Source organism: Salmo trutta, chromosome 8, assembly GCF_901001165.1.
Source record: "Salmo trutta chromosome 8, fSalTru1.1, whole genome shotgun sequence".
Lineage (NCBI taxonomy): Eukaryota > Metazoa > Chordata > Actinopteri > Salmoniformes > Salmonidae > Salmo > Salmo trutta.
Genome location: NC_042964.1, coordinates 42,686,579 through 42,711,214, shown reverse-complemented (window position 1 = coordinate 42,711,214; position 24,636 = coordinate 42,686,579). Strand labels below are relative to the sequence as shown.

Genomic DNA, 24,636 nt, shown 5'->3' with positions numbered 1-24,636 from the left:
TGCTCAATCTATGTTAATACATTAAATACTCTTAGTGCATTACAGTCCGTTCATACTTAGGCCTACATCTACTGTAAATGGTAATGCATCACATCTAATATGTGAAATAAAACCCAACAATATATTGTAAAAGGTCGAAGAGCCTTATGGACTTACCAAATAACCATTATGTATCGTTATTGTCACTGCTTCCAGGTGGCACACACTGCTAAAGCTGTTGACTCTAAAATTATAGTGCAAATTAACCGTGGGTACGAGCCCCCCTTGAGTTAAGCAGTTTTGTTAAGGAAAACACTACACTGCTGGTCCTCAATGCTCAATTCAAACAATGCATGTCACAAAGTTCTATGTAATATATGTGAAGGATAATCAACGAGGGGCTATGCGTTATATGGAAAATAATGTATAACATGGAAGGTGTGTGCCACGACGCATCTTTCTTTTTTCATAAGAATTATGCAGCTCCTCATTAAATGTATTGTTATTCTTCACTTTCAAGATGTTTGCTGCAACTCCTTTCTCAACACACTAACACAGTAAATGTAATTATACATTTCATAGGTGGGAAACTCATGTGGGATACCAATCCTAGCTATTTGAACGTGCCGTTGGACTTCTGTTGAGGACGCTTTCATGAACAAGTGTTGGATCACGTTCAACTATTTTCACAAATATAATTGGCTGATACAGAATTTGTAACTACATATAATCGCGGCCAGCTGTGAGGTTAGCATAGGGCTACATGTGCATTTTATCTAATGGAAACAGTTAACGTGTAGCGTTTGATCACGTGGAACTACATCAACGATTTGAATTGGTTGATGTGCATTTTGAGACAGAGAAAAGGTTTTCACTTAATCTTTTTCTAATGTTCGCAAGTATGGCCTGGCATAACTTTAAACAAAATGATTTGGAAAGGATTGATGACCTTAGATTTGAGCATTTGTGGCTGCCATTTTCGAAAATCTTAATTTACCTCAAATATCTCATTTGTGTTACTATTCCTACTGGTGGCACAATGTTATCATAAGGGTAACACTTATTTAAAGTCATGTAGATACCATATTAGTTTATTTAGAATGGTAAGATGTACAATACCCAAATTAATTTAAATAAAAACAATCTAGAAATTCAGCAAATGTTTTCCCAAATGCTATGCCCAAATGCCACCGTAATTCAAGAAGCACCCATGAACGACTGCTCTCTAGTGCGTATCATCAGTGTGTGTCCCTGTACGTTCATGCGTGTGCACATATGCATTGACCATCACTTTGATCTTAGCAAATTCTTCACATGAACTCCTTCAAAGTCCATGGGCTGTGATGCTGATTTGGAATGGGCCACACAAACTGATCTGATAGCAGGGCAGTCCTTAATGATGAAATATAGCCAATAAGCAAATTGACTGGAGATTGTGGAAACAGAGAGACGAAAGAGAAATCTTAATTTGTTTTGTTGGTCAAATATTTGGGGAAGCTTGGCTTCTCCTGGCATTCACGAATACACGCCACTGATACACCCTATGGCTATCATTGACCCTGTCCCATCCCATCCCCAAAGGCATGACAAGGGTTGGCACAGATAGCAGATGTCATTTACCCACCGACACCCATTTAAAAAAAAAAAAAAAAACACTTTCCCTGACAGCGTTCTCTCCAAATAGGCCACTTTAAATAGGTCTGTAATAAGCCAAGCACAGTTCTATCATTCCCTGACACATTTCTCCCCCTTCATTTACAAAATGACAGCATGAGCTGAACAGAGTGGAAGGGACGGAGTTAAGAACACGTCCTTGAGTGTGTGTTGTGAGCGTGTGTGTATTACCAGGCTAGCGCTGCACATCATTACAGTGCAATATGTAAATTATCTTCCTCTGTCTCTCTGTTGCTGCGTCTCTTCATTGTCACGATTCCATTCTACCTGTTATTCAATAGAAGATGTAGAGAGACAACCAACAGCACTTTCCTAATGATATATCCAACCATCTAATGAAGCCCATAGGGGGAGAGCTGCTCATGTCTATTCTCCCTGTTCAGCCTCTCACACACAGCACCATAGAGGAGAACACACCCACTGGTTGAATCAACGTTGTTTCTATGTCATTTCAGTGTGAAAAAAATCTATGCGATGACGTTGAATCAATGTGGAAAACTGATTGGATTTGCAAAAAGTCATCAACATAAGGTCATTTAGTCTTTTTTTAGCGAAAGTTTAACCTAAATCCAATGACATGGTGAAATGTTTTGTTGATTTCAAGTTGAAATCACATTAGTTGACAACTGAACCAAATGTAAATCCCAACTAGAGGTTGAAGTGACGTCTGTGCCCAGTGGGCACTCGCTATGAGCACTAAACATACACACCACATATCCATCAACAAATGATAGATGTTAGTCTACTCAGTACTGTTGACGGTATGTGTGGTTAGTATAACAGTCAACAACTGTAATCTCACACGACTTCCTCGTTCTTGGTGTGTGATGTGTGTCTCCATCATAATCTCCATCCTCTCTGTTCAGCATGTGTGTCTTTCATTTGGGTCTCCTCTCTGCTGTTGGACGAGGCTGGGTTACTGGGATGCGGGCGTTGCTACTAGCCTTTGGGGTTTTACCTCTACTATTAGAGTTGTTTTCTCTTTGAGAATATAGGGAATCAAGTGGAGTAGTTTTTCCACGAGCGTGTGTGATGTCAGGGGAATTAGCAATGGTGCTTTGAGGGCTATCGTTCTCCGAGCAGAAAGCAATCTGTCAGCATGGTATTAGGGACAGATATTTCTCCCATAGCAGAGATCGGAGCGCACTGGGTACGTCTACATGAAAAAACAGTCACAGCAAATGGAGGGAAAGAGGGGGGGGGAGTCAGAATTACAGAGGAAGAGAGCTATACAGAGATGCTTATTCAGTCAGTCTCTCGCTTGCAGCAATCCAGCCTGGCCTCAAAGACAAGGAATCATGTGATTTTCAAAACACTATCTTATCACTGTCTTATCTCCTGTAGTGAATGTAGAATCAAAGCGCTGACAAGATGTTACTATTGAGCTGAATGTCTGTCTCTCTTCCAGTGCCAAGTTGGCACTTTTAACTAGGCATAGTTAGTGCCAGGCCAGCCTCAGCCCACATTGGTCTCTGAGGTAAGCCTACTGCCCTGGGCTACTCTGATAAGAGATTGGGTCTGCTGCATTCAGACCCATAACTCCTTGTTTTCTTTCCCCAAACAATTTGTCTCTCCTTTGGGAAAATGTCCCCAAAGGTTCACACTGCAGCATTGTCTATGGCCAGCCCAGGTGACCGGATCTAGAAAGTGTACTGACCTTGTAAATGGTTTGTTAGCTGTGGTCCTACAGTTTCATTACTTGTGGGTCATTACAGTCCATTCCAGATGTAGGATCTTAATTTGATCACCCTGTTGCAGGAGAACCTTCCTGCAATGCAGAACATTTTATTTTCGGTTTAAAAAGGCTTATGAAGTTTGTCATTTCCATTAGATTTTTCCTTACGTAAAATGTATCAACCCCTACATACTGTAAATGTCCATTAATTATAATCCACATAATATTTCAGGTTTACTGTTGCTGCAGGAGTATTTCCCTGCTGTAGAAAACTTGTTCAAATTAAGATCCTACATCTGTAGCTCACCCCAGTAATAGACTCCCCAGATAGCAATATGATTTGTGTTAGTGAATTTTGACATTTCCACTGTGAAAATGCAGTACTTGTATATTGATGGATAGTCTGGATATTCGTCTTTATTAACCTAGTGAATTTATGAACTTTTTGAGATGGCCATTTTATTCAACAGTTGTGCCAGCCTGTCTCTCCCTCTTGGGATCCTCAGCTTCTCTTCTGAGTTTATAGAGTTGTAAAAGTTTCAGAGGAGAGGGCGAAGTCAGGACATAGACTGACAGTCCTGACGCCATCACCTTACCTGTCACCCTGAATGACGCCAACCTCCCTGACGCCATCACCTTACCTGTCACCCTGAATGACGCAAACCTCCCTGACGCCATCAACTCTCCTGCTGCCCTGAATGACGCCAACCTCCCTGACACCATCACCTTACCTGTCGCCCTGAATGACGCCATCCTCCCGTCTCCCATCCTGTGAGCTCATTGGTAGAACTGAAGTGTGTTTTGGGTACGTGGCGAGGGTAGAGGAGGGTATCTGGGCCCTCACATCAGCCCGCCCAGATAAGAAAGCCGATGGTTACCTGAGAGGAAGGAGAAGGGACTAAAGTAACGACTGTCCATGTCATTCATCTCTCTTTCCTCCTCCCCCTTTTTATCCCTCCATCCCATTCCCCTGCCTGCAGGTGACATGGAAAGTCATCCTCAAACTTGCTCGCTTGTGGGCACCGGCACGGTATCGACCACTTTCCTATGTCCTTGTCTGACATTCGTTTGCTTAGTTTTATCTGGCCCCGTAGAGAAAGTTTCATCTTTACCTTATTGTCTGAGCGGAATCTTAAGTGGTTGACATCAGTGGCTCCGACAACGCTAGAGGCCTTTAGAGCTCATTCAGTCTGAAAGCTGATGGTATGATTTGACCTGAATGTAAACGAGCAGTCTGCCTCGCTGAGCTGTCAGTTATGCTTCAGGTGTGCTGTAGCATAGAAACCGATGTCACATATCTCTTCAGTGAAATAGTTGAAATGGACCCAAGGTTTCCCCCATATTTTCATCCTTTTCAAACAGAAGCACTTTCCTTCATTGTAAGAAATGCCTCCCAATTGCTTTGGGAGCTTTTAGGGAGCTAGAGAGATCTGATAAGCACCTTCTCTTACACCAGCACTCAAGCCTTCCTGCTCTGGGCTACCCACAACCCCCTGGTGCCTGTCTAAATCAACATAATTTAATGAACATAAACTCACAACTACTGAACACACACACTCCAGTGACTCTCTCAGCTTTTATATGGCTCTGTAAGTATTCTGCCTTACACTGAAAAAGCCTTTGATCTTCCAATACCTCTATGATAAATATTAGTAGTGATGGTAATCTGGTCAAGCCTAGTGTTTTGGCTGTGTAGAAGTTAGTTATTTTCATTGCATTCATGAATAATGAGGTTGACAGGCTGACTCGTAGTGCATGTGGGTGGGTAACAACTGTGTGGGACAGGAGGAGGCCTATGACAGGCGGATGATGTTCAGTATAAGTTCGTTGGAAGCCCAGGGCAGCTGCTCCTCTCTGAGTGTCTGGCGGTCAGGGCTGACGGTGAAAGCCTTAAATCTTCCCTGGCGTCAGGGAATCTGTTATTATTCTTTACCTCTGGCCGGCTACATAAAACACATGCAGGACAGGATCAGTAAACTCACAAAGAATATCATACTGTCACCACCGGGTAGAAATATGACAGTGACGGTGGCCCCCAACCCTGGTGAATGCCTTGCATTAAGCCTGGGAAGAAAACACTTCCGTTTGCTCAACGTACCCCTTGGCCATTGGCTCAACTTTCCGCAAGGCAAACATTTAGACTATTTTAGCCCACACAGCTACAAGAATGCTCTTTCATGCTAGGTTTAGGACCTCATATTGAAGCTTGCAGAGACCCCAGCTGATGTATAGAACAATGTTGCAATTATATATTGAAACCTCTAACACAATACATTCATTTGACTTGGTGAAAATCTGGTTTTGGGACCTAACTTGCTTAGCACTTTTCTATGTGGTTTCTTCCTTCACAGACTCCATGAAATGATCATTTCCTAAATATTTGGTCAAATTATACATTTTGTGTATGGTATCCTAGAAACAAGAGTGGCTCAACTTACCCCACTCTGCCCTACAGTGCAGTCAGTGACAAGGACATGGATGGACAAAGTCACACTGGAGCCAATTCAGTAGCAAGTAAATAAGTACATCTCCTTTTGGGAGGATTGTCTCCGACTTCAGAATAGCCTTTTGTCCTTCAGCACATCCTGTCACCTGTTATAATACATCCTGGTAGGAATCTCAATGCGGGTTGGTGTTAAATGTTGTCATGAATCTTGCCCTGAAGGCAGCTCTGCAAAGTGGTCACTAGCTGGCACAGCCACAAAGCCATCAAATCAGATTTTGAACCTAACCTTAACCACACTGTTAACCCAATGCTTAACCATAACCTTACATTTTTGTTTTGATGATTTTTTACAATATAACCAATTTTGACTTTGCGGCTGGCCCATCTAGCAGAAATCGCTCAGTTCTGCCTCAGGGAAAGATTCATGACAATAAACGTCAACTTGCAGTCTCAACACTGGAATAAGAAGGTCTCTACAGCAGGGGTCACTGTTGAACTAGAGCATTCCTTCTCAACTCCTCTCTCTGAGAAAATCTACCATAAACGAGGTTGGGAGAAGAAACATTATTTAATATCTGGGTCATCTGAAACAATCTAATCTCGGCAAAGAAAATATTTATTGACCAGCAGTGAGCGACATGCACTGCTGCGAGCTGTTATAAATCAGAATTCAGGGATGAATTATAGAGTTGTGGTGGAGAAGCATCCGCAAAACAGATAAGATGGTGAAGGGGGCAAGGTGTCACGCCTGTCGTAGCCCACATCACCTCTTCAAAAGACCTGTGGGAGGAAAGGGGGAAGCAGAAGGGAAAATCAGGCCTGAGTCTCATTAATTAGAGAGGATACGAAGAAGAAGAGGGAATTTTTAAAGAATAGGTTTGATGTTAGTCTGATTTTTGCTATATGCAATGTAGGAGAGTGAGTCTTATCTCTGTCTGATAGTTCTCTTAATCATTTCTCCCTCCAATTAGCTCATTATTAATGGCAAAACACACACCATTATGCTTAGTTTCATTACTACCAACATTTGAAATGTAATCCATATGTCTGGTTCATTTCAGTTGATCATGTCACTGGTTAAGTGCCTCAGCAAGGTACTAGACCAACACACACCTGTGTAAAGTATAGCACAATTAAACAATAATGGTACTGAACGGGAAGCATAGAAATAGCGCACATATAACAGATCTACCGCTTCTTAGGCTTTTAAGTAGAATGATAGATCTATAACTCACATTTCTATGTGAATTTGGTCTGGTCGCCCAAAAAGTGACATATTGCCACTTTAATCCATTTTACTCTAATCATGAATGTCAAAGAGCATCATACCTGTCAAAACCATGAGCCTGTTCAACTGTTGCCAAATAAAAACGGACCTACTTTTATTGCAAAAACATGCCTATCATAGTCTCACTTCATTTATTTCGAACAGACCCGAGTTGTCTTGTCATTTGTTCAGTGCTCAGTCTGTTATTCATTCTGGGACTAGGTGGAGGAGAGAAGAAACATGGGCCTACCACCAGTAATATTAATGTCTACTTGTTTCTAAGTTTGATACTATATAGTTAGGGCCCTATGTTTTGGACAATCACATGACCTGGATTTTTTCATCAAACTGCGCCCTTTTCTTTTGATGTCAGATGGTCCAGAACCAATCCTTCAGCACCATCCTTAGACAATTCCTTTCATTTTTGGTGTAATTCTCCTTTTTGGAAAAGGCTTTAAATAAAGGTTAAAATCTGGCCCTGTGTTTTGGACATGATAGTCCAAAACACAGGGCCCTAGATATAGTGTATGACAGTGATGTAATACTGTACTGTGGGCCTAGAGAGAGGAACACAGGGAGAAAATAGACCATTGGAAGCCTTTAGGCGGGCTAGGCTGTATGAAAGGAACACAGAGAAGAGGACTCTGGGAGATCTGACTGGGGTCATCCAGCCATTCATCAGCAGCCAGGCTCAGTCCATGGGCTGTAAGTGAGAGATCTACCTTTGAACCAGACCCAGACAATGAGGACTACTGCCTGCATGGTCCTATGAGCCGCCCTCCTAACCTCTCAACCTCCTTCCTTTTCAACCCTCAATAGACCTGGGTTCAAATAGTAAATTAAATATTTAAAATACTTTATGCTGTACTTGTTCGAACTTGCCTGATGCATTGGACCCAATTGTATAGTCCCAAAAGTGCAAACTCCGTCCATCTGTAACTCCAGAAGGGTTCAAGCAAATGCTCAAATATTATGTGAACCCAGTTCTAGGCCTGTTGTTTCCTCCTTTCTCAGCCGGTCCCGCCTTCCCTCTCATAGTGTGGGCTCGCTGACAATGCCAGCCGATGCTGTCACCGCCCCGGGCTCGGCGCTAACTAACGACCTCGCAACAAGGACACCCTTTGGATCATTCCCTGTCACCGTTGGTGAAGTGCTTTAATTCCTTGCCCTTTCCGCCTCTGCCACTGCACCACATGGCCCTGAACGGCATGATTAAAGACTGTCATCTGCCACTGCACCACGCGGCCCTCAACGGCATGATTCAAGACTGTCATCTGCCTGTGCCTCATCACAGGGTTATGCCAGGTCGAGATGAAACATCCACAGCCAACAGCTAAAGGTGGCTGCTGTAACAGGGCTAATACTCCCATGTCTTTAGAATTACATCTGATAGAAGCTATGGGGAAATGTCAGGGTTAGAAGTTGCAGGCTTTACCTATGAGTCACGGATCACAGAGCGCCACAGAGAGATCCTATGTTGGAAAATGTGTAATAAGGTTAACCTACATGCATTCTTCTAAAGGCCAAAAAAGAGGTTGCCATGCTTCAGATATGACCTTTGACACTGTTGATGTAGTGTTGTTGTATTCATCTTCAGCAGCAGCTTTAGGTGGTAATAATATCAGTGAAAGGAGTATGGTCGGTGAGATGTCAGAAGAGCAGAAAGGTGTCACAGTTCGATCTGTCTCTACGTGTTTGTCAAACATGCTTTGTGACATGATGTTAAAGCCAGTCCATCAAACCGTCGGTGTGGCGTTGATTGTGCAATAAAGACAGCATTCCGCGTTGATGGATGAGGGGCCCTGTGACGTCAGTCCATGACAGATTACACCGTATGACTGGAACTTTCCCTCTCATCACACCATAGAATCAGCAGAGGACTACACTAGATACAGCAGTGGGAGGCTCTGTTTTCAGATGACCTGACCCGTGTGTGTAACTAAGAGGGGTTAAAAGCCTAGAGTGTTGGGAGAAGGAAGGGGAACTTATCTCTGAGCCGATAGGGAGGAGACACTTGTCCTCATTTATGTCCTGAAGCAGTGTGTGCTTCTCACTGGGACTCTCCAGAGTGACTGCCCGTCGCTATTGCTACGCTGTGATTCCGCCTCAATCACTCACTGTAAAATCCCTAAATATATCCTCCAGTCACCGCTAGCCCAGCGCTGGGGAATGAGGGAAATGGAGAAGGGGGGTGGAGGGAGGGAGGTCATCTGCCGTTCATTGTTTTAAAGAGGAGCAGCTTGTCAGAGCTGGTAGACTGGTTCATGTCCTTGCCATACAACAAGTAGTGGTGTTTCTCATTCGCACACTGAGTACCGTGAGACAACTAAAAAAAACATGGTAGTGTGGCAAGGGACTCCGCTGAAGGAACAAAATAGTTTGTGAAGACCAGAGCTTCGTATATGAAGCAGTCTCTAGAGTCTGTGGAAATCAATCAAAACAGGGTTCTACTAGCTAGTTCCCTCATTGAAAGGTATAAATAATATAACTCTGAGATGTTCTGTTATCTGAGAGCATTGTGAGACGGTGGTGTATCGACTGATTCATTGGTGAACTGAACATGCAGCTCAGTTTTTCAGGCCTCTTCCATTTCCCCCTCAATAAACAGCAATACATTCATTGTGACATGTCCTTGACGCATTTCAAACACAAGGACTGGCTAATTGTCAACATGGCGAGAGATTTGAATCTCCTTCTCTTTCACAGCCATTCTGTGCCCCAGTAAAACCAGAGGATGCCGGCAGCTGTATCGGTTCGGCCACCCTACTTCTCTTGGCATATTCAATTCCTTTGGGCGCGCATAAGAGAGAGAAAACCCTTTATTAGGCAGCTAGCTAGGTTGAACAGATGGCGGGGCAAAAAAACACGTCAAATGAAGCAAACGCAGGATCGCAGACGGCCCGTTTATTATCTCCTTGCCCTGCCGACGGCCTGGAACAAACAGGCCCCGTTCAATTACTCCACCGCTTTTTATATTGAGAGATGAAAACTCAAGCTGCCAAATCACCGTCAACAAGACTTACACACTTCATTGCAGCGACAATGAGCATCACTGTAAGGGATGGCACAAAGTGGCCATTGTCCTCTCCAATCACACCTCTCTCTTTATGCTGTGTAGCAACACAATTGGAGCCATCAGCCACATTGCTTTATTCCTGGACCGACTTTAATTGCCTTGAAATTACCCCTGTCATAATCATTACATCACGTAGCAGCGTAGCATACAGAGGTCCTGGAGGCAGCATCACCGTTAGAGCCAATTGGCAGCTCCCATCTGGAGCAGTGCATTATGGAAGAGTGGACAGTTCCCACAGCAGTCCTTCAACTCCAAAGCCCATTGTGCCAACTCCCATACCAGTGTCCCTCCTACTGTGAACCACTCAGTCGACGAAACAGAGCGATGGGTATGTACTTAAAAAGTTCCTGAAGATACTGCAAGGCCTATAATGTTTTCACATTCTGATATGGCTAATGCACAATCTTTCACACTTAAACATTAGCGTACATGATTATCTATCCTACTCTGCCTTTCTAAGGTCTTCGAAAGCCAAGTTAACAAACAGATTACCGACCATTTCGAATCCCACCGTACCTTCTCCGCTATGCAATCTGGTTTCAGAGCTGGTCATGGGTGCACCTCAGCCACGCTCAAGGTCCTAAACTATATCATAACCGCCATCGATAAGAGACATTACTGTGCAGCCGTATTCATCAACCTGGCCAAGGCTTTTGACTCTGTCAATCACTACATTCTTATCGGCAGACTCAACAGCCTTGGTTTCTCAAATGATTGCCTCACCTGGTTCACCAACTACTTCTCTGATAGAGTTCAGTGTGTCAAATCGGAGGGCCTGTTGTCCGGACCTCTGGCAGTCTCTATGGGGGTGCCACAGGGTTCAATTCTCGGCTGACTCTCTTCTCTGTATACATCAATGATGTCGCTCTTGCTGCTGGTGATTCTCTGATCCACCTCTACGCAGACGACACCATTCTGTATACCTCTGGCCCTTCTTTGGACACTGTGTTAACTAACCTCCAGACGAGCTTCAATGCCATACAGCTCTCCTTCCGTGGTCTCCAACTGCTCTTAAATGCAAGTAAAACTAAATGCATGCTCTTCAACCGATCGCTGCCCGCACCTGTCAGCTCGTCCAGCATCACTAGTCTGGACGGTTCTGACTTAGAATATGTGGACAACTACAAATACCTAGGTGTCTGGTTAGACTGTAAACTCTCCTTCCAGACTCACATTAAGCATCTCCAATCCAAAATTAAATCTAGAATCGGCTTCCTATTTCGCAACAAAGCATCCTTCACTCATGCTGCCAAACATACCCTCGTAAAACTGACCATCCTACCGATCGTCGACTTCGGCGATGTCATTTACAAAATAGCCTCCAACACTCTACTCAACAAATCGGATGCAGTCTATCACAGTGCCTTCCGTTTTGTCACCAAAGCCCCATATACTACCCACCACTGCGACCTGTACCCTCTCGTTGGCTGGCCCTCGCTTCATACTCGTCGCCAAACCCACTGGCTCCAGGTCATCTACAAGTCTCGGCTAGGTAAAGCCCCGCCTTATCTCAGCTCACTGGTCACCATAGCAGCACCCACCCGTAGCACGCGCTCCAGCAGGTATATCTCACTGGTCACTCCCAAAGCCAATTCTTCCTTTGGCCGCCTTTCCTTCCAGTTCTCTGCTGCCAATGACTGGAACAAACTGCAAAAATCACTGAAGCTGGAGACTCATATCTCCCTCACTAGCTTTAAGCACCAGCTGTCAGAGCAGCTCACAGATCCCTGCACCTGTACATAGCCCATCTGTAAATAGCCCATCCAACCACCTCATTCCCATACTGTATTTATTTATATATCTTGCTCCTTTGCACCAATATCTCTACTTGCACATTTATATATATACTGCACATCTACCATTCCAGTGTTTAATTGCTATATTGTAATTACTTCGCCACCATGGCCTATTTATTGCCTTACCTCCCTTATCCTACCTCATTTGCACACACTGTATATAGACTTTTTCTGCTGTATTATTGACTGTATGTTTGTTTATTCCATGTGTAACTCTGTGTTGTTGTATGTGTCAAACTGTTTTGCTTTGTCTTGGCCAGGTCGCAGTTGCAAATGAGAACTTGTTCTCAACTAGCCTACCTGGTTAAATAAAGGTAAATCCACCAGTCCTGGATGTGCCATACCAGAGCACACCCTTCATGTCACCCTGACTCAGTCTATTCACAGACTGTTATTCTCGTCCCATTCATCTCACCCATTGTGTAGACGATGACCTGAACTCCTCCTTCTTCCACGAAATTCCAGCCTTCAAAACACTCCTCTTTCTCAGTTTGACCGGAGTCAGTGGTACTCCCACCTCTGGAATGCAGGGGGCCACTTCTCTGGTTGCTGGGGAGGAGTCTATCCACTGACCATTGTTTCCATCACCTATCAAGGACACCAAAAGTGACTCTTAGAAAACATAATTATAATGGAGTTAGAGAGATTCCTACAGCTTTCTATCTAAATGAACGTTTCTGTGTTACAAGGCATATTCAACTACTGAGTAAAAAGAACTAAAAGACCCTCCATAGGAAGGACTTGATAATTATTACATAATAATTGGGATATTCTGAATGAAGACGGAGTGGCATTCTGCGTTGGCCTACTTATCATCAGAGAGATTGAGCCGCTTTGAGGGAGAAAGTTGAAAGTGGATTGCCCACAGAGTTGAAGATACTACACTGCTTATAGAACTAAAAACTGTATGTCTCCTGGGAGAAGGTGGTTCCTAAATGAAATACTTACGTTTCTGTTTGAAGATGGATTATACTGGGAGAAATAATAACTTTTAAACTCATTTGGCTCCCTTTTAGACTCATTTTAGAGGAATGGGAATTTGCTTCATTTGAAGAAAATCTCATTGGAAATCTGGGCAAAAAAGAGCAATAAATATTTAATTGTCTTGTGATTGTCAGGATGTGGAGAGATGACTGCACTTTTGGGCAAATCTATTTCAGTATACTAGACCACAGTGTTTAAATTGTGCTCTTCTCACTGTGTCAGTTGAAGAGCATGTTGTCTTACTGAGCAGGGACATGAGGCTCTGTGGCCACTACAGGCCATGTACACCATCATCGGATTATCTCCTCATTCATCCAGATATACACAGATTACACTTCCATCCACTTTCCTGTCATTTTCACTCTAATCTACAATGGTCGTGGGATAGTCCTGTATAATCTGCATTATTTAATTACAGTTAATCTGTTCTCATTTGGAGAGAAATAGAAACCGAGGGTGGCAGCAGTCTCACTTAAAGGCTTCAGATTGTCTTTCATTTGTCTTTTCCCTGCATCAATGCTCAGGGTAAACAAAGGAATGAATGTATTCAAGAAAAAGAGTATCACAGAGACCAGTGCTGGTGCATCAGATTCCAGTGCATGGATTCAGATTTTGATATCTGAATCCAGTATGTGAATGTATAGAAATGTGTTCTGTCTGGCCAGATATCAACTCTAGCATATACAGTAACATTCAGGCCAAGGTGTGCTGTGAAGTGAGGTTGTGTGTGGTTATGTGACAGGGACTTGTAGGCTAGCATCCTGGACTGCAATCAGAGACTGTTTGCATAAGAGTCGCCTGACCATAGCATGTTGTACTAGGGGAAACAAATAAGTAAACAAGTGAATAAAACTTTTACCAAAAACCTAAATAAACAGAGTGGAGCCTGGGGAAAAATCTGCAACAACAGTATTGAATATTGTATAAAACTAACTTTGTACTGTACGGTAGCTGTGTAGCCTACCCTTTTAAATTGTAATATCAACTAAAAGGCCTCCACTCATTCAAACATTTATGGCCATACTAGAGGACTAGTCCCATGTGAATAGTTGACATACAGTAGGAGTGTCTGACAGGAGGACCATTGTGCCACAGTAAGTGTTTGCAATTACATTTCGTTTTATTCAAGCTTAAATAAATAGGTATTTACATAACAACTAAGTTAGTGTCATTACAGTGCAGGTCAATGTTGTTACAGCATACAATTTCAACTGTTCAACTTGTTAAACGTATACCAATGTAATTACCATGAAATAAATACATATTGTGGAACTGAATAGCCTACGGTGATTTTTTTGTTGTAGATATTATCGTGAATACACAAGTAGGCTATATGTAAGTGTAGCAGCATAAAATAGGTTTCAAAATCGAACACGAGAACAATGGGCATACAGAAAATATCCTTTTTTTTTAAATGCCACTTTCACTATAGGCAACTCTGCATCCTACAACTGTGGAATTTCGGCAACAAATCCATGCCTATAAGAACTCGGAAATTGTGTCTGTGAGAGATGGAGGCGAGGCAGCTGCTTTCTGCTTCTTCCCAGTTCAGTCTGATCTGATGCGTGTGGCTATGCCAGTGGAAAATACCGTTAATTTCTCTCCTTCATTTTTTCCTTTCTGCGGGAAGCTTCGGATTCGGGAGCCTTGCCTTCTCCCCTCCTACAGACATCACATCCGGGTCAGTTGGCTGCAACTGTGTGTATAGCGAGCTCAGTACAGCAACGCAGGCTGAGACAGCTGCTGTGTATCCTGTGCTGACATGGATACTACCACAGGCGTTTGTTGAAACTGTTCACCATAACATCAAGCTGGGAAGCTAAAACCAGGGACGCCCGCGGACAGGACCGATAATTTCTTGCATGGGTGCCCTCAAGGGATAGCCACTATTCAGCCATGTCCAAAAGCCTGAAGAAGAAAAACCACTGGACCAACAAAGTCTATGAGAGTGTCCTTTGCAGGAATAAGGAAGGGGAGCTTGGGTTCGAGTTGAAGGGAGGCGCAGAGAATGGACAGTTCCCGTATCTTGGGGAGGTTAGGCAAGGCAAGGTGGCCTGCCAGAGCGGCAGACTGTCCCAAGATGAACTACTCCTTGAGGTAAATGAAACGCCAGTGGCCGGACTAACCATCAGGGACGTACATGCAGTGGTCAGACACAGCAAAGACCCTGTCCGCCTTAAGTGTGTCAAACAAGGTGAGTGAACTGTTTGCACAACTCAGTTATGCACTATTTTGTCTGCTGTTGATTAAACAAATGCTTTGACACGTATTTCTATTGTTCCCCCCAAAATATTGAAATAATGAATCTTAAATTGAAAGAAGACGCGGCTAGGGAGCGCAAACTTTTATTTTTGCTTCCTAATCTATTGTGTTCAAAGGGCGGACGTGCAACAAAGTTACATTCAAATGATGGTTATTTTGTAGCACAGCTCCTTGTATTTCTCTATTGTACAGTTCATGTTGCTAAGTTGCAGACTTGGTGTCATGACTGGAATGGGGGTGTGTTATGTTTGAGGAGGAGGTGTAATCGGATTCAGTTTGCATATCCCGGAGGCGGTCGGCAGCTATCTATGATCTTGTAAAATATGCAATATATTTTGAAAGGTTTGTACATTTTCTGCATTGAGTCCTGTTTTGGGATTTATGTCGTTGGCCTGGCTGTCAGACAGGGTGGAATGTCACTCTGGAATGTTATTGTCAGGCGTGTGGGTGTGGCATTTTCTTTAATGATTTAGTAACGTGAGTCCTGATGTTGGAACATTTAAATGTTATAATTTATTTTCAGGGACATATATTCTACTACATAAGTATCACATTTATTGAATTAATTTAGCGGAAAAAGGTACTGAAGTTTGACTACGGTTGCATGAGAAATAAGTCACCCATGCCATGGGCGAATTTTTTACATGTTTATGGATACAGTATTCAGTTATGCATTACAATATGTAGCCTACGTGACCGTGTATTATTTGTAAACCATATCAGAAGACAAGGCTATTGAACAGCAACGTTCATTGATTAGCCTTGTATTGTTTTGGGCACCTCAAGGTCAACAGTCTTCTGGAAGGGAGCGTAGCCTAGTGGTTAGAGCGTTGGACTAGTAACCGAATGGTTAGATCGAATCCCCGAGCTGACAAGGTCCAAATCTGTAGTAGAACAAGGCAGTTAATCCACTGTTCCTAGGCCGTCATCAAAAATAAGAATTTGTTCTTAATTGACTTACCTAGTTAAATAAATGATAGAAAACATACATTCTCAGTATGCATGGAGAATGTAGCCTGTGGGAAAACTGGACTCATTATTGTTGTAATAAAAGTGAAGATGGCAGCTATGAACCTTTTTCTGTGATCAAATGTTTTTTTATTTAGTCATAATTATTTTCAGCAAACATGAACAAAATGAAGTTTCACCTCCCATCCCAATCCCACCCCACCTGAGAACCTAAGGGATCAAATGAAATTAACATACAGTACATGGATAAAAAAAGAAACAAAAGAAGCTCAAAGCAACACATCACAAAGTGTTTCAGCTGCAAGACGCCATTGGTTCAAAGCGTCTTCTTTAGCTCCATGAATGTGAGCAGTAGACAGCTCCATATAAATAACATGCTGCTATGAACCTTTCAACTGCATAGGCTATGGAGTTTTACTGAATGTAGGCCTACTTTCTGATTATGGGCAGTTTTAAACACACACAGTAGTTATGATAGAGAGCCTATAGAGAGATAACACTTGCAAGAAAACCTATATTTGCATTGTACATTGTGACTATCCTATGCCCTTCCTTACAGATTTTTTTTAATCTCCTCTGAGCTAATAACATGGGATGTTTTGCATTTCAGGCTGGGTTAGAGATCTGTCATCTATCCTCTTTGGGGTAAAAAATAAGCATAACCCTGTAAGGAGCTTTGGATCAATGTCTTTGGCTGTGTGCTTTGTGTGATTGGGAGGCCGTTCCACGTCATACCCAGGGGATTTTCTCAAATGAAAGATATATGAACCTCATTTTCACACTTCCTCTGTTAGACACGTCCCCATCGGATTGCTCAAGCTGTGGAAGTTTTGTCATGGCTTTGTTTGGATCACTTTAATAACTCTCTCTTGCTGTAGTTGTTTATCAAGCAGGTTTTGCTTGTACCAAAGCAAATCTTTTAATTACAGATGTGGACATACTTTGATTGGACAGTAATATGCTCCTTTTTAAATTATCAAATACTAATGAGTTTAATTCAATTACTTTTATCAGATGAATGATACCTTGTAATGTATTGGCATTCTTGATACATTATGTTGTAGAGAGGTCACGTTTCAGTGAAGATGATTCAGCTGGCTAAGATCTGTTCCATTTAGAAGCTCTTGGTATCTTTCAGTGAAGATGATTCAGCTGGCTCAAATCTGTTCCATTTAGAAGCTCTTGGTATCTTTCCAGTCCAAAGAGCTTTGGTATGCCAGAGAGACGGTGCGTGTCAGGTCTGATATGACATGATATGGAGATTCCCCATGCAGATTGGCAGGGTAGACAGTTTATCCCGACTGCTACTGTCTTACCCGTTCAGAGTAGATTACACAGTAATATATACAGCACAGCGGCACAAGTCTGATAGTGACCTTGAACGTTTTGATGCCACATGCCAGTCCTCTTATCAAGAGAACTGGGGACACCGCTGAACGTAGCCAAAGTGCTCATCATTTTCAGCCATGACAGTGCTATAAGCAAAGATACATTTCTCCAAGTCCTATTTTAGCACAATAAACCAATGACTTGCCTGTCCTAGATAGCTCAACGAAGCCAAAGCGTCACTCTGCCTCTTCTTCTACCTTCCTGTTGAAGGGCAGTATCGCTGGCAAGTTTACACACTTGGTTAATCTCCAATGGTTGATCAGGGTGTTTTAAATAATAGAGCTCATGTTGAACGGTGTGATGCTTCAATAAGGTCATAACTCGAACACATCCTCCCCCTCAGACTATTGCTTTACACATTCCTTCCTCCTTCATTGTGGTCTTTGATGCCATTAAATAGTTCTAGATCCCAGTTTAATGGGTTTACAGCCCTGCATCTCTGTTTTGCAGTAGTGATGGGCACAGTTTATGTGATTAGCCGTGCTGGAGTGCTCCATTTCCGTTGCGCTTTAACCTGTGTGGTGTTCATGTTTTTGTTATTCAACCAATGTTCGCGGGTCTGATGGACCCACAACATTATTGGGTTTTTAAAACAATACAGCCATAACAATTTACGTAAAAATGTATGCATATCATTTCCAAGCAATATACACCGCAAACATGGTTAATATTTGCCATTTACCTCTGCTAGATCACATTTATCAATAAAAGCGCTATTCATTTTTTTAAATAAAATGTGATTTTTGTACAAAAAAAGATCTATTACAATCATATATATATATATACACACAGTTGAAGTCGGAAGTTTACATACACCTTAGCCAAATACATTTAAACTCAGTTTTTCACAATCCCTGACATTTAATCCTAGTAAAAATTCCCTATCTTAGGTCAGTTAGGATCACCACTTTATTTTAAGAATGTGAAATGTCAGAATAATAGTAGAGAGAATGATTTATTTCAGCTTTTATTTATTTCATCACATTCCCAGTGGGTCAGAAGTTTCCATACACTCAATGAGTATTTGGTAGCATTGCCTTAAAATTGTTTAACTTGGGTCAAATGTTTCAGGTAGCCTTCCACAAGCTTTCCACAATAAGTTGGGTGAATTTTGGCCCATTTCTCCTGACAGAGCTGGTGTAACTGAGTCAGGTTTGTAGGCCTTCTTGCTCGCACACATTTTTTCAGTTCTGCCCACCAAATTTCTATAGGACTGAGGTCAGGGCTTTGTGATGGCCAATCCAATACCTTGACTTTGTTTTCCTTAATTAGCCATTTTGCCACAACTTTGGAAGTATGCTTGTGGTCATTGTCAATTTGGATGACCCATTTGTGACCAAGCTTTAACTTCCTGACTGATGTCTTGAGATGTTGCTTCAATATATCCACATAATTTTCCATCCTCATGATGCCATCTATTTTGTGAAGTGCACCCTCCTGCAGCAAAGCACCCTCACAACATGATGCTGCCACCTCCATGCTTCACGGTTGGAATGGTGTTCTTCGGCTTGCAAGCCTCCCCTGTCACATGTGTTGCCGTGTTGAAGGGAGGACCAATACGCAGCAGGAATGTGGATGCTCATCTTTTAATTAGATATAATGACGCATACACAGAAAACAAGAACGACGAAGGACAGTTTCACAGGCTAAAGCAATAATACTTAGCAGTGCAAAATGTAACTCCCCACAAATGACAAACCAAACACACACCTACTTATAGGACTCCCAATCAGAGGCAACTAGAAACACCTGCCTCCAATTGAGAGTCCAGCACCCAAACCTACACATAGAAAAACTAACCTAGAACATACTAATTCAGAAACATACACCCAAAACCCAGGAACACATAACACACCCCTCTAAACCACACACAAAAAAAACCCCACCATACAAAACAAACATACCTCTGCCACGCCCTGACCAAATATAATACAAATAATAGCTAAATACTGGTCAGGACGTGACATTCCCCCCCCCCCCCCCCCCCCCCCAAAGGTGCATACACTGAATGCACCTAAACAAAGACAACCCAACAAAAAAAATAAACCCCTAAACTAAAGGGAGGGAAGGGAGGGTGGCTGTCGTCAACGACGGCACCTGTGCTACACCCCCCCCCTCCCCAACCCACCTAAACTGGAGGTGGCTCCGGCTCAGGCTTACTGCCCTCCAGACTGCAGACAGACTTGCTCAGTTTCGGGCCGTAGGCAGACTCCCATCGTTCCGGATCATAGGCAGACCTCTTCCGTTCCACACTGTAGGCAGACTCATTCGATACACAGTTAATCATATTTAGCTCCGGATTGTCAACAGACTTACTCAGTTCCGGGTTGCTGATCGACTCCTTTGGTTCCGGGTCATAGGCAGACTCACCCGGTTCTGGGTCGCAGGCAGATTCCCTCGGTCCCGGGTCGCAGGCAGATTCCCTCGGTCCCGGGTCGCAGGCAGACTCCCTCGGTCCCGGGTCGCAGGCAGACCCCCTCGGTTCCGGGTCGCAGGCAGACCCCCTCGGTTCCGGGTCGCAGGCAGACCCCCTCGGTTCCGGGTCGCAGGCAGACCCCTTCGGTTCCGGGTCGCAGGCAGACACCCTCGGTTCCGGGTCGCAGGCAGACCCGTTCCGGGTCGCAGGCAGAGCCCTTCCGTTCCGGGTCGCAGGCAGAGCCCTTCCGTTCCGGGTCGCAGGCAGAGCCCTTCCGTTCCGGGTCGCAGGCAGAGCCCTTCCATTCCGGGTCGCAGGCAGAGCCCTTCCGTTCCGGGTCGCAGGCAGACCCCTTCCGTTCCGGGTCGCAGGCAGACCCCTTCCGTTCCGGGTCGCAGGCAGATTCCTTCGTTTCCGGGTCGCAGGCAGACCCCTTCCGTTCCGGGTCGCAGGCAGATTCCTTCGGTTCCGGGTCGCAGGCAGATTCCTTCGGTTCCGGGTCGCAGGCAGACTCCTTCTGTTCCGGGTCGCAGGCAGACTCCCCCGGTTCCGGGTCGCAGGCAGGCTCCCCCGGTTCCGGGTCGCAGGCAGGCTCCCCCGGTTCCGGGTCGCAGGCAGGCTCCCTCGGTTTCGGGTCGCAGGCAGTCTCCCTCGGTAACGGACTAGACACTGTTGCCGGATACTCTGGACTGCACACTGGTGCCGCATACTCTGGACTGCGCACTGGTGCCGGATACTCTGGACTGCACACTGGTGCCGGATACTCTGGACGTGGCACAGTCTCCGAACTCTCGAGGCTGGACTGACATACTGGAAGCTTGGTGCGTGGGGATGATACTGGTCGTGCCAGACTGAAGGTACGCACTTCCGGGTCAGCACGAGAGGCGGGAACTGGAAAGACTGGGCCATGGAGGCGCACAGGTGGTCTTGCTCGCACCTCCTGCACAACCCGTCCTGGCTGGGTGGAACTAGCAGCCCTGTACGAGCGGGGTGCTAGTACAGGGCGAACTGGGCTGTGCAGGGGCTTAATAGTTACCGTGCGTAGAGCGGGCGTAGGGTAGCCTGGTCCTAGGAGGCGTACTGGCGACCAGACGCGCTGCGCAGGCATCCTCCTACCAGGCTGGATGCCCACTCTAGCACGGCATCTGCGAGGGGCTGGAATAGCTCGCACGGGACTGTGCGAGTGTATGGGCGAGATCGTGCGCACTTCTCCAAACTTCGGCGCCCTCCACTCCATACGTCTCTCCATGTAAGCACGGGTAGCTGGCTTATGGCTTTTCCATGGCCTAGCCAATCTACCCGTGTGCCCCCCCCAAAAAAATTATTGGGGGTGCCTCCCGTGCTTCTCCATCCGCGCGTTCATGGCCTCATATCGCCGCCTCTCAGCCTTCGCTTCCTCGATCTCTTCCCGTGGGCGACGGTATTCTCCAGCCTGGTGCCAAGGTCCAGCCCCGTCCAGAATCTCTTCCCAAGTCCATCTCTCATCATAGTCCAAATAATCCACCTGCTGCTCCTTTCTCTGCTGCTTGGTCCTGTTTAGGTGGGGAGTTCTGTCACATGTATTGCCGTGTTGAAGGGAGGACCAATACGCAGCAGGAATGTGGATGCTCATCTTTTAATTAGATATAATGACGCATACACAGAAAACAAGAACGACGAAGGACAGTTTCACAGGCTAAAGCAATAATACTTAGCAGTGCAAAATGTAACTCCCCACAAATGACAAACCAAACACACACCTACTTATAGGACTCCCAATCAGAGGCAACTAGAAACACCTGCCTCCAATTGAGAGTCCAGCACCCAAACCTACACATAGAAAAACTAACCTAGAACATACTAATTCAGAAACATACACCCAAAACCCAGGAACACATAACACACCCCTCTAAACCACACACAAAAAAAAACCCACCATACAAAACAAACATACCTCTGCCACGCCCTGACCAAATATAATACAAATAATAGCTAAATACTGGTCAGGACGTGACATCCCCCTTATTACTCCAAACATAATGATGGTCATTATGGCCAAACAGTTTTGATTTTGTTTCATCAGACCAGAGGACATTTCTACAAAAAGTACAATCTTTGTCCCCATGTGCAGTTGCAAACCGTAGTCTGGCTTTTTTATGGCGGTTTTGGAGCAATGGCTTCTTCCTTGCTGAGCGCCTTTCAGGTTATGTTGATATAGGACTTGTTTTACTGTGGATATAGATACTTTTGTACCTGTTTCCTCCAATATCTTCACAAGGTTCTTTGCTGTTGTTCTGGGATTGATTTGCACTTTTCGCACCAAAGTACGTTCATCACTAGGCGTCTTATTCCTGAGCTTTATGACGGCTACGTGGTCCCCTGTTGTTTATACTTGCGTACTATTGTTTGTACCGATGAACGTGGTACCTTCAAGCGTTTGGAAATTGCTCCCAAGGATGAACCAGACTTGTGGAGGTCTACAATATTTTTTCTGAGGTCTTGGCTGATTTCTTTTGATTTTCCCATGATGTCAAGCAAAGAGGCACAGAGTTTGAAGGTAGGCCTTGAAATACACCCACAGGTACACCTCCAATTGACTCCAATTATGTCAATTAGCCTATCAGAAGCTTCAAAAGCCATGACATAACTTTCTGGAATTTTCCAAGCTGTTTAAAGGCAGTCAACTTAGTGTATGTAAACTTCTGACCCACCGGAATTGTGATACAGTGAAATAATCTGTCTGTAAACAATTGTTGGAAAAATGACTTGTGTCATGCACAAAGTAGATGTCCTAACCGACTTGCCAAAACTATAGTTTGTTAACAAGAAATTTGTGGAGTGGTTGAAAAATGAGTTGTAATGACTCCAACCTAAGTGTATGTAAACTTCCAACTTCAACTGTATATTGAACAAATATAAATGATACAAGGTTTTCATCACTATTGATGTTTATTGCTTTGAACTGAACAAATTGGAAGGACACATTTTATATACAGTATTTTATGGAAATGATAAATGAGCCCCATTGAACACAAATTATGGCCGGTCTACAAAAAACATGAGGGACAGAGTTTTACTGTGTGTGTTGCAAATGTATTTCTTGCACTTGATGCATGTGTACTGTGTCTTCCTGTCCTTCTTGGGTCCCCACACAACGCAGCGCTTCTTCTTGTTGCTACTGGCTGAAATCAAGAATGATGAAAACACTTAGTAAAGGAATTTTACTAACATCTCACTCACACACCCGAATACATACACTACTGTTCAAAGGTTTGGGGTCACATGTTTTTATGGAATATCTACATAGGAGTACAGAGGCCCATTATCATCAACCATCACTCTTGTGTTCCAATGGAACGTTGTGTTAGCTAATCCAAGTTGATCATTTTAAAAAGCTAATTGATCATTAGAAACCCCTTTTGCAATTATGTTAGCACAGCTGAAAACTGTTGTGCTGATTAAAGCAGCAATAAAACTGGCGTTCTTTAGACTAGTTGAGTATCTGGAGCATCAGCATTTGTGGGTTCGATTACAGGCTCAACATGGCCAGAAACAAAGTACTTTCTTCTGAAACTCTTCAGTCTATTCTTGTTCTGACAAATGAAGGCTATTCCATGCGAGAAATTGCCAAGAAACTGAAGATCTCGTACAACGCTGTGTACTACTCCCTTCGCATAACAGCGCAAACTGGCCCTAACCAGAATAGAAAGAGGAGTGGGAGGCCCCGGTGCACAACTGAGCAAGAGGACAAGTACATTAGAGTGTCTAGTTTGAGAAACAGACGCCTCACAAGTCCTCAACTGGCAGCTTCATTAAATAGTACCCGCAAAACACCAGTCTCAGCATCAACAGTGAAGAGGTGACTCCGGGATGCTTGACTTCTAGACAGAGTTGCAAAGAAAAAGCCATATCTCAGACTGACCAATAAAAAGATAAGATTAAGATGGGCAAAAGAACACAGGCACTGGACAGAGGAACTCTGCCTAGAAGGCCAGCTTCCGGGAGTCGCCTTTCTATTCTGGTTAGCGCCAGTTTGCGCTGTTCTGTGAAGGGATTAGTACGCAGCCTTGTACGAGATCTTCAGTTTCTTGGCAATTTCTCGCATGGAATAGCCTTCATTTCGCAGAACAAGAATAGACTAAAAAGTTTCATAAGAAAGTTCAATGTTTCTGGCCATTTTGAGCTTGTAATCGAACCCACAAATGCTGATACTCCAGATACTCAACTAGTCTAAAGAATGCCAGTTTTATTGCTGCTTTAATCAGCACAACAGTTTTCAGCTGTGCTAACATAATTGCAAAAGGATTAGCTAACACAACGTGCTATTGGAACACAGGAGTGGTGGTTGTTGATAATGGGCCTCTGTACGCCTATGTAGATATTCCATAAGAACATCTGCCGTTTCCAGCTACAATAGTCATTTACAACATTAACAATGTCTACAATGTATTTCTGATCAATTTGATGTTATTGTAATGGACAAGAAATGTGCTTTTCTTTCAAAAACAAGGACATTTCTAAGTGACCCCAAAACTTTGAACGGTAGTGTAGTTACAGCAGGCTAAGGTAGGAGAGTCAGACGCACACACACACACACACACACACACACACACACACACACACACACACACACACACACACACACACACACACACACACCATCACTCACACTTACTTCCGATATTGGAGTTGTTAGTTCTGTGGGTCGGGCGGATGGGGCACCA

At 43.9% G+C, this 24,636-nt stretch overlaps 1 protein-coding gene and 1 long non-coding RNA gene across 2 annotated transcripts in view; one reads left to right on the top strand and one right to left on the bottom strand.

The window, feature by feature from the left end:
- Nucleotides 1–6,323: 6,323 nt before the first annotated feature.
- On the bottom strand, nucleotides 6,324–14,553 carry LOC115199005 (uncharacterized). The gene is made up of 3 exons (XR_003879337.1): nucleotides 14,488–14,553; nucleotides 12,329–12,501; nucleotides 6,324–6,554 (listed from the first exon to the last, which is right to left on the bottom strand). It is a non-coding gene; the product is annotated as an uncharacterized LOC115199005 (long non-coding RNA).
- A 65-nt stretch (nucleotides 14,554–14,618) lies between these two features.
- LOC115199004 (membrane-associated guanylate kinase, WW and PDZ domain-containing protein 2) overlaps nucleotides 14,619–24,636 on the top strand; it is a gene marked incomplete in the record, with an annotated part of 237,189 nt that continues 227,171 nt past the window's right edge. The window contains 1 exon segment of the mRNA XM_029761485.1: nucleotides 14,619–15,091. Coding sequence (XP_029617345.1) covers nucleotides 14,794–15,091 — 298 coding nt within the window.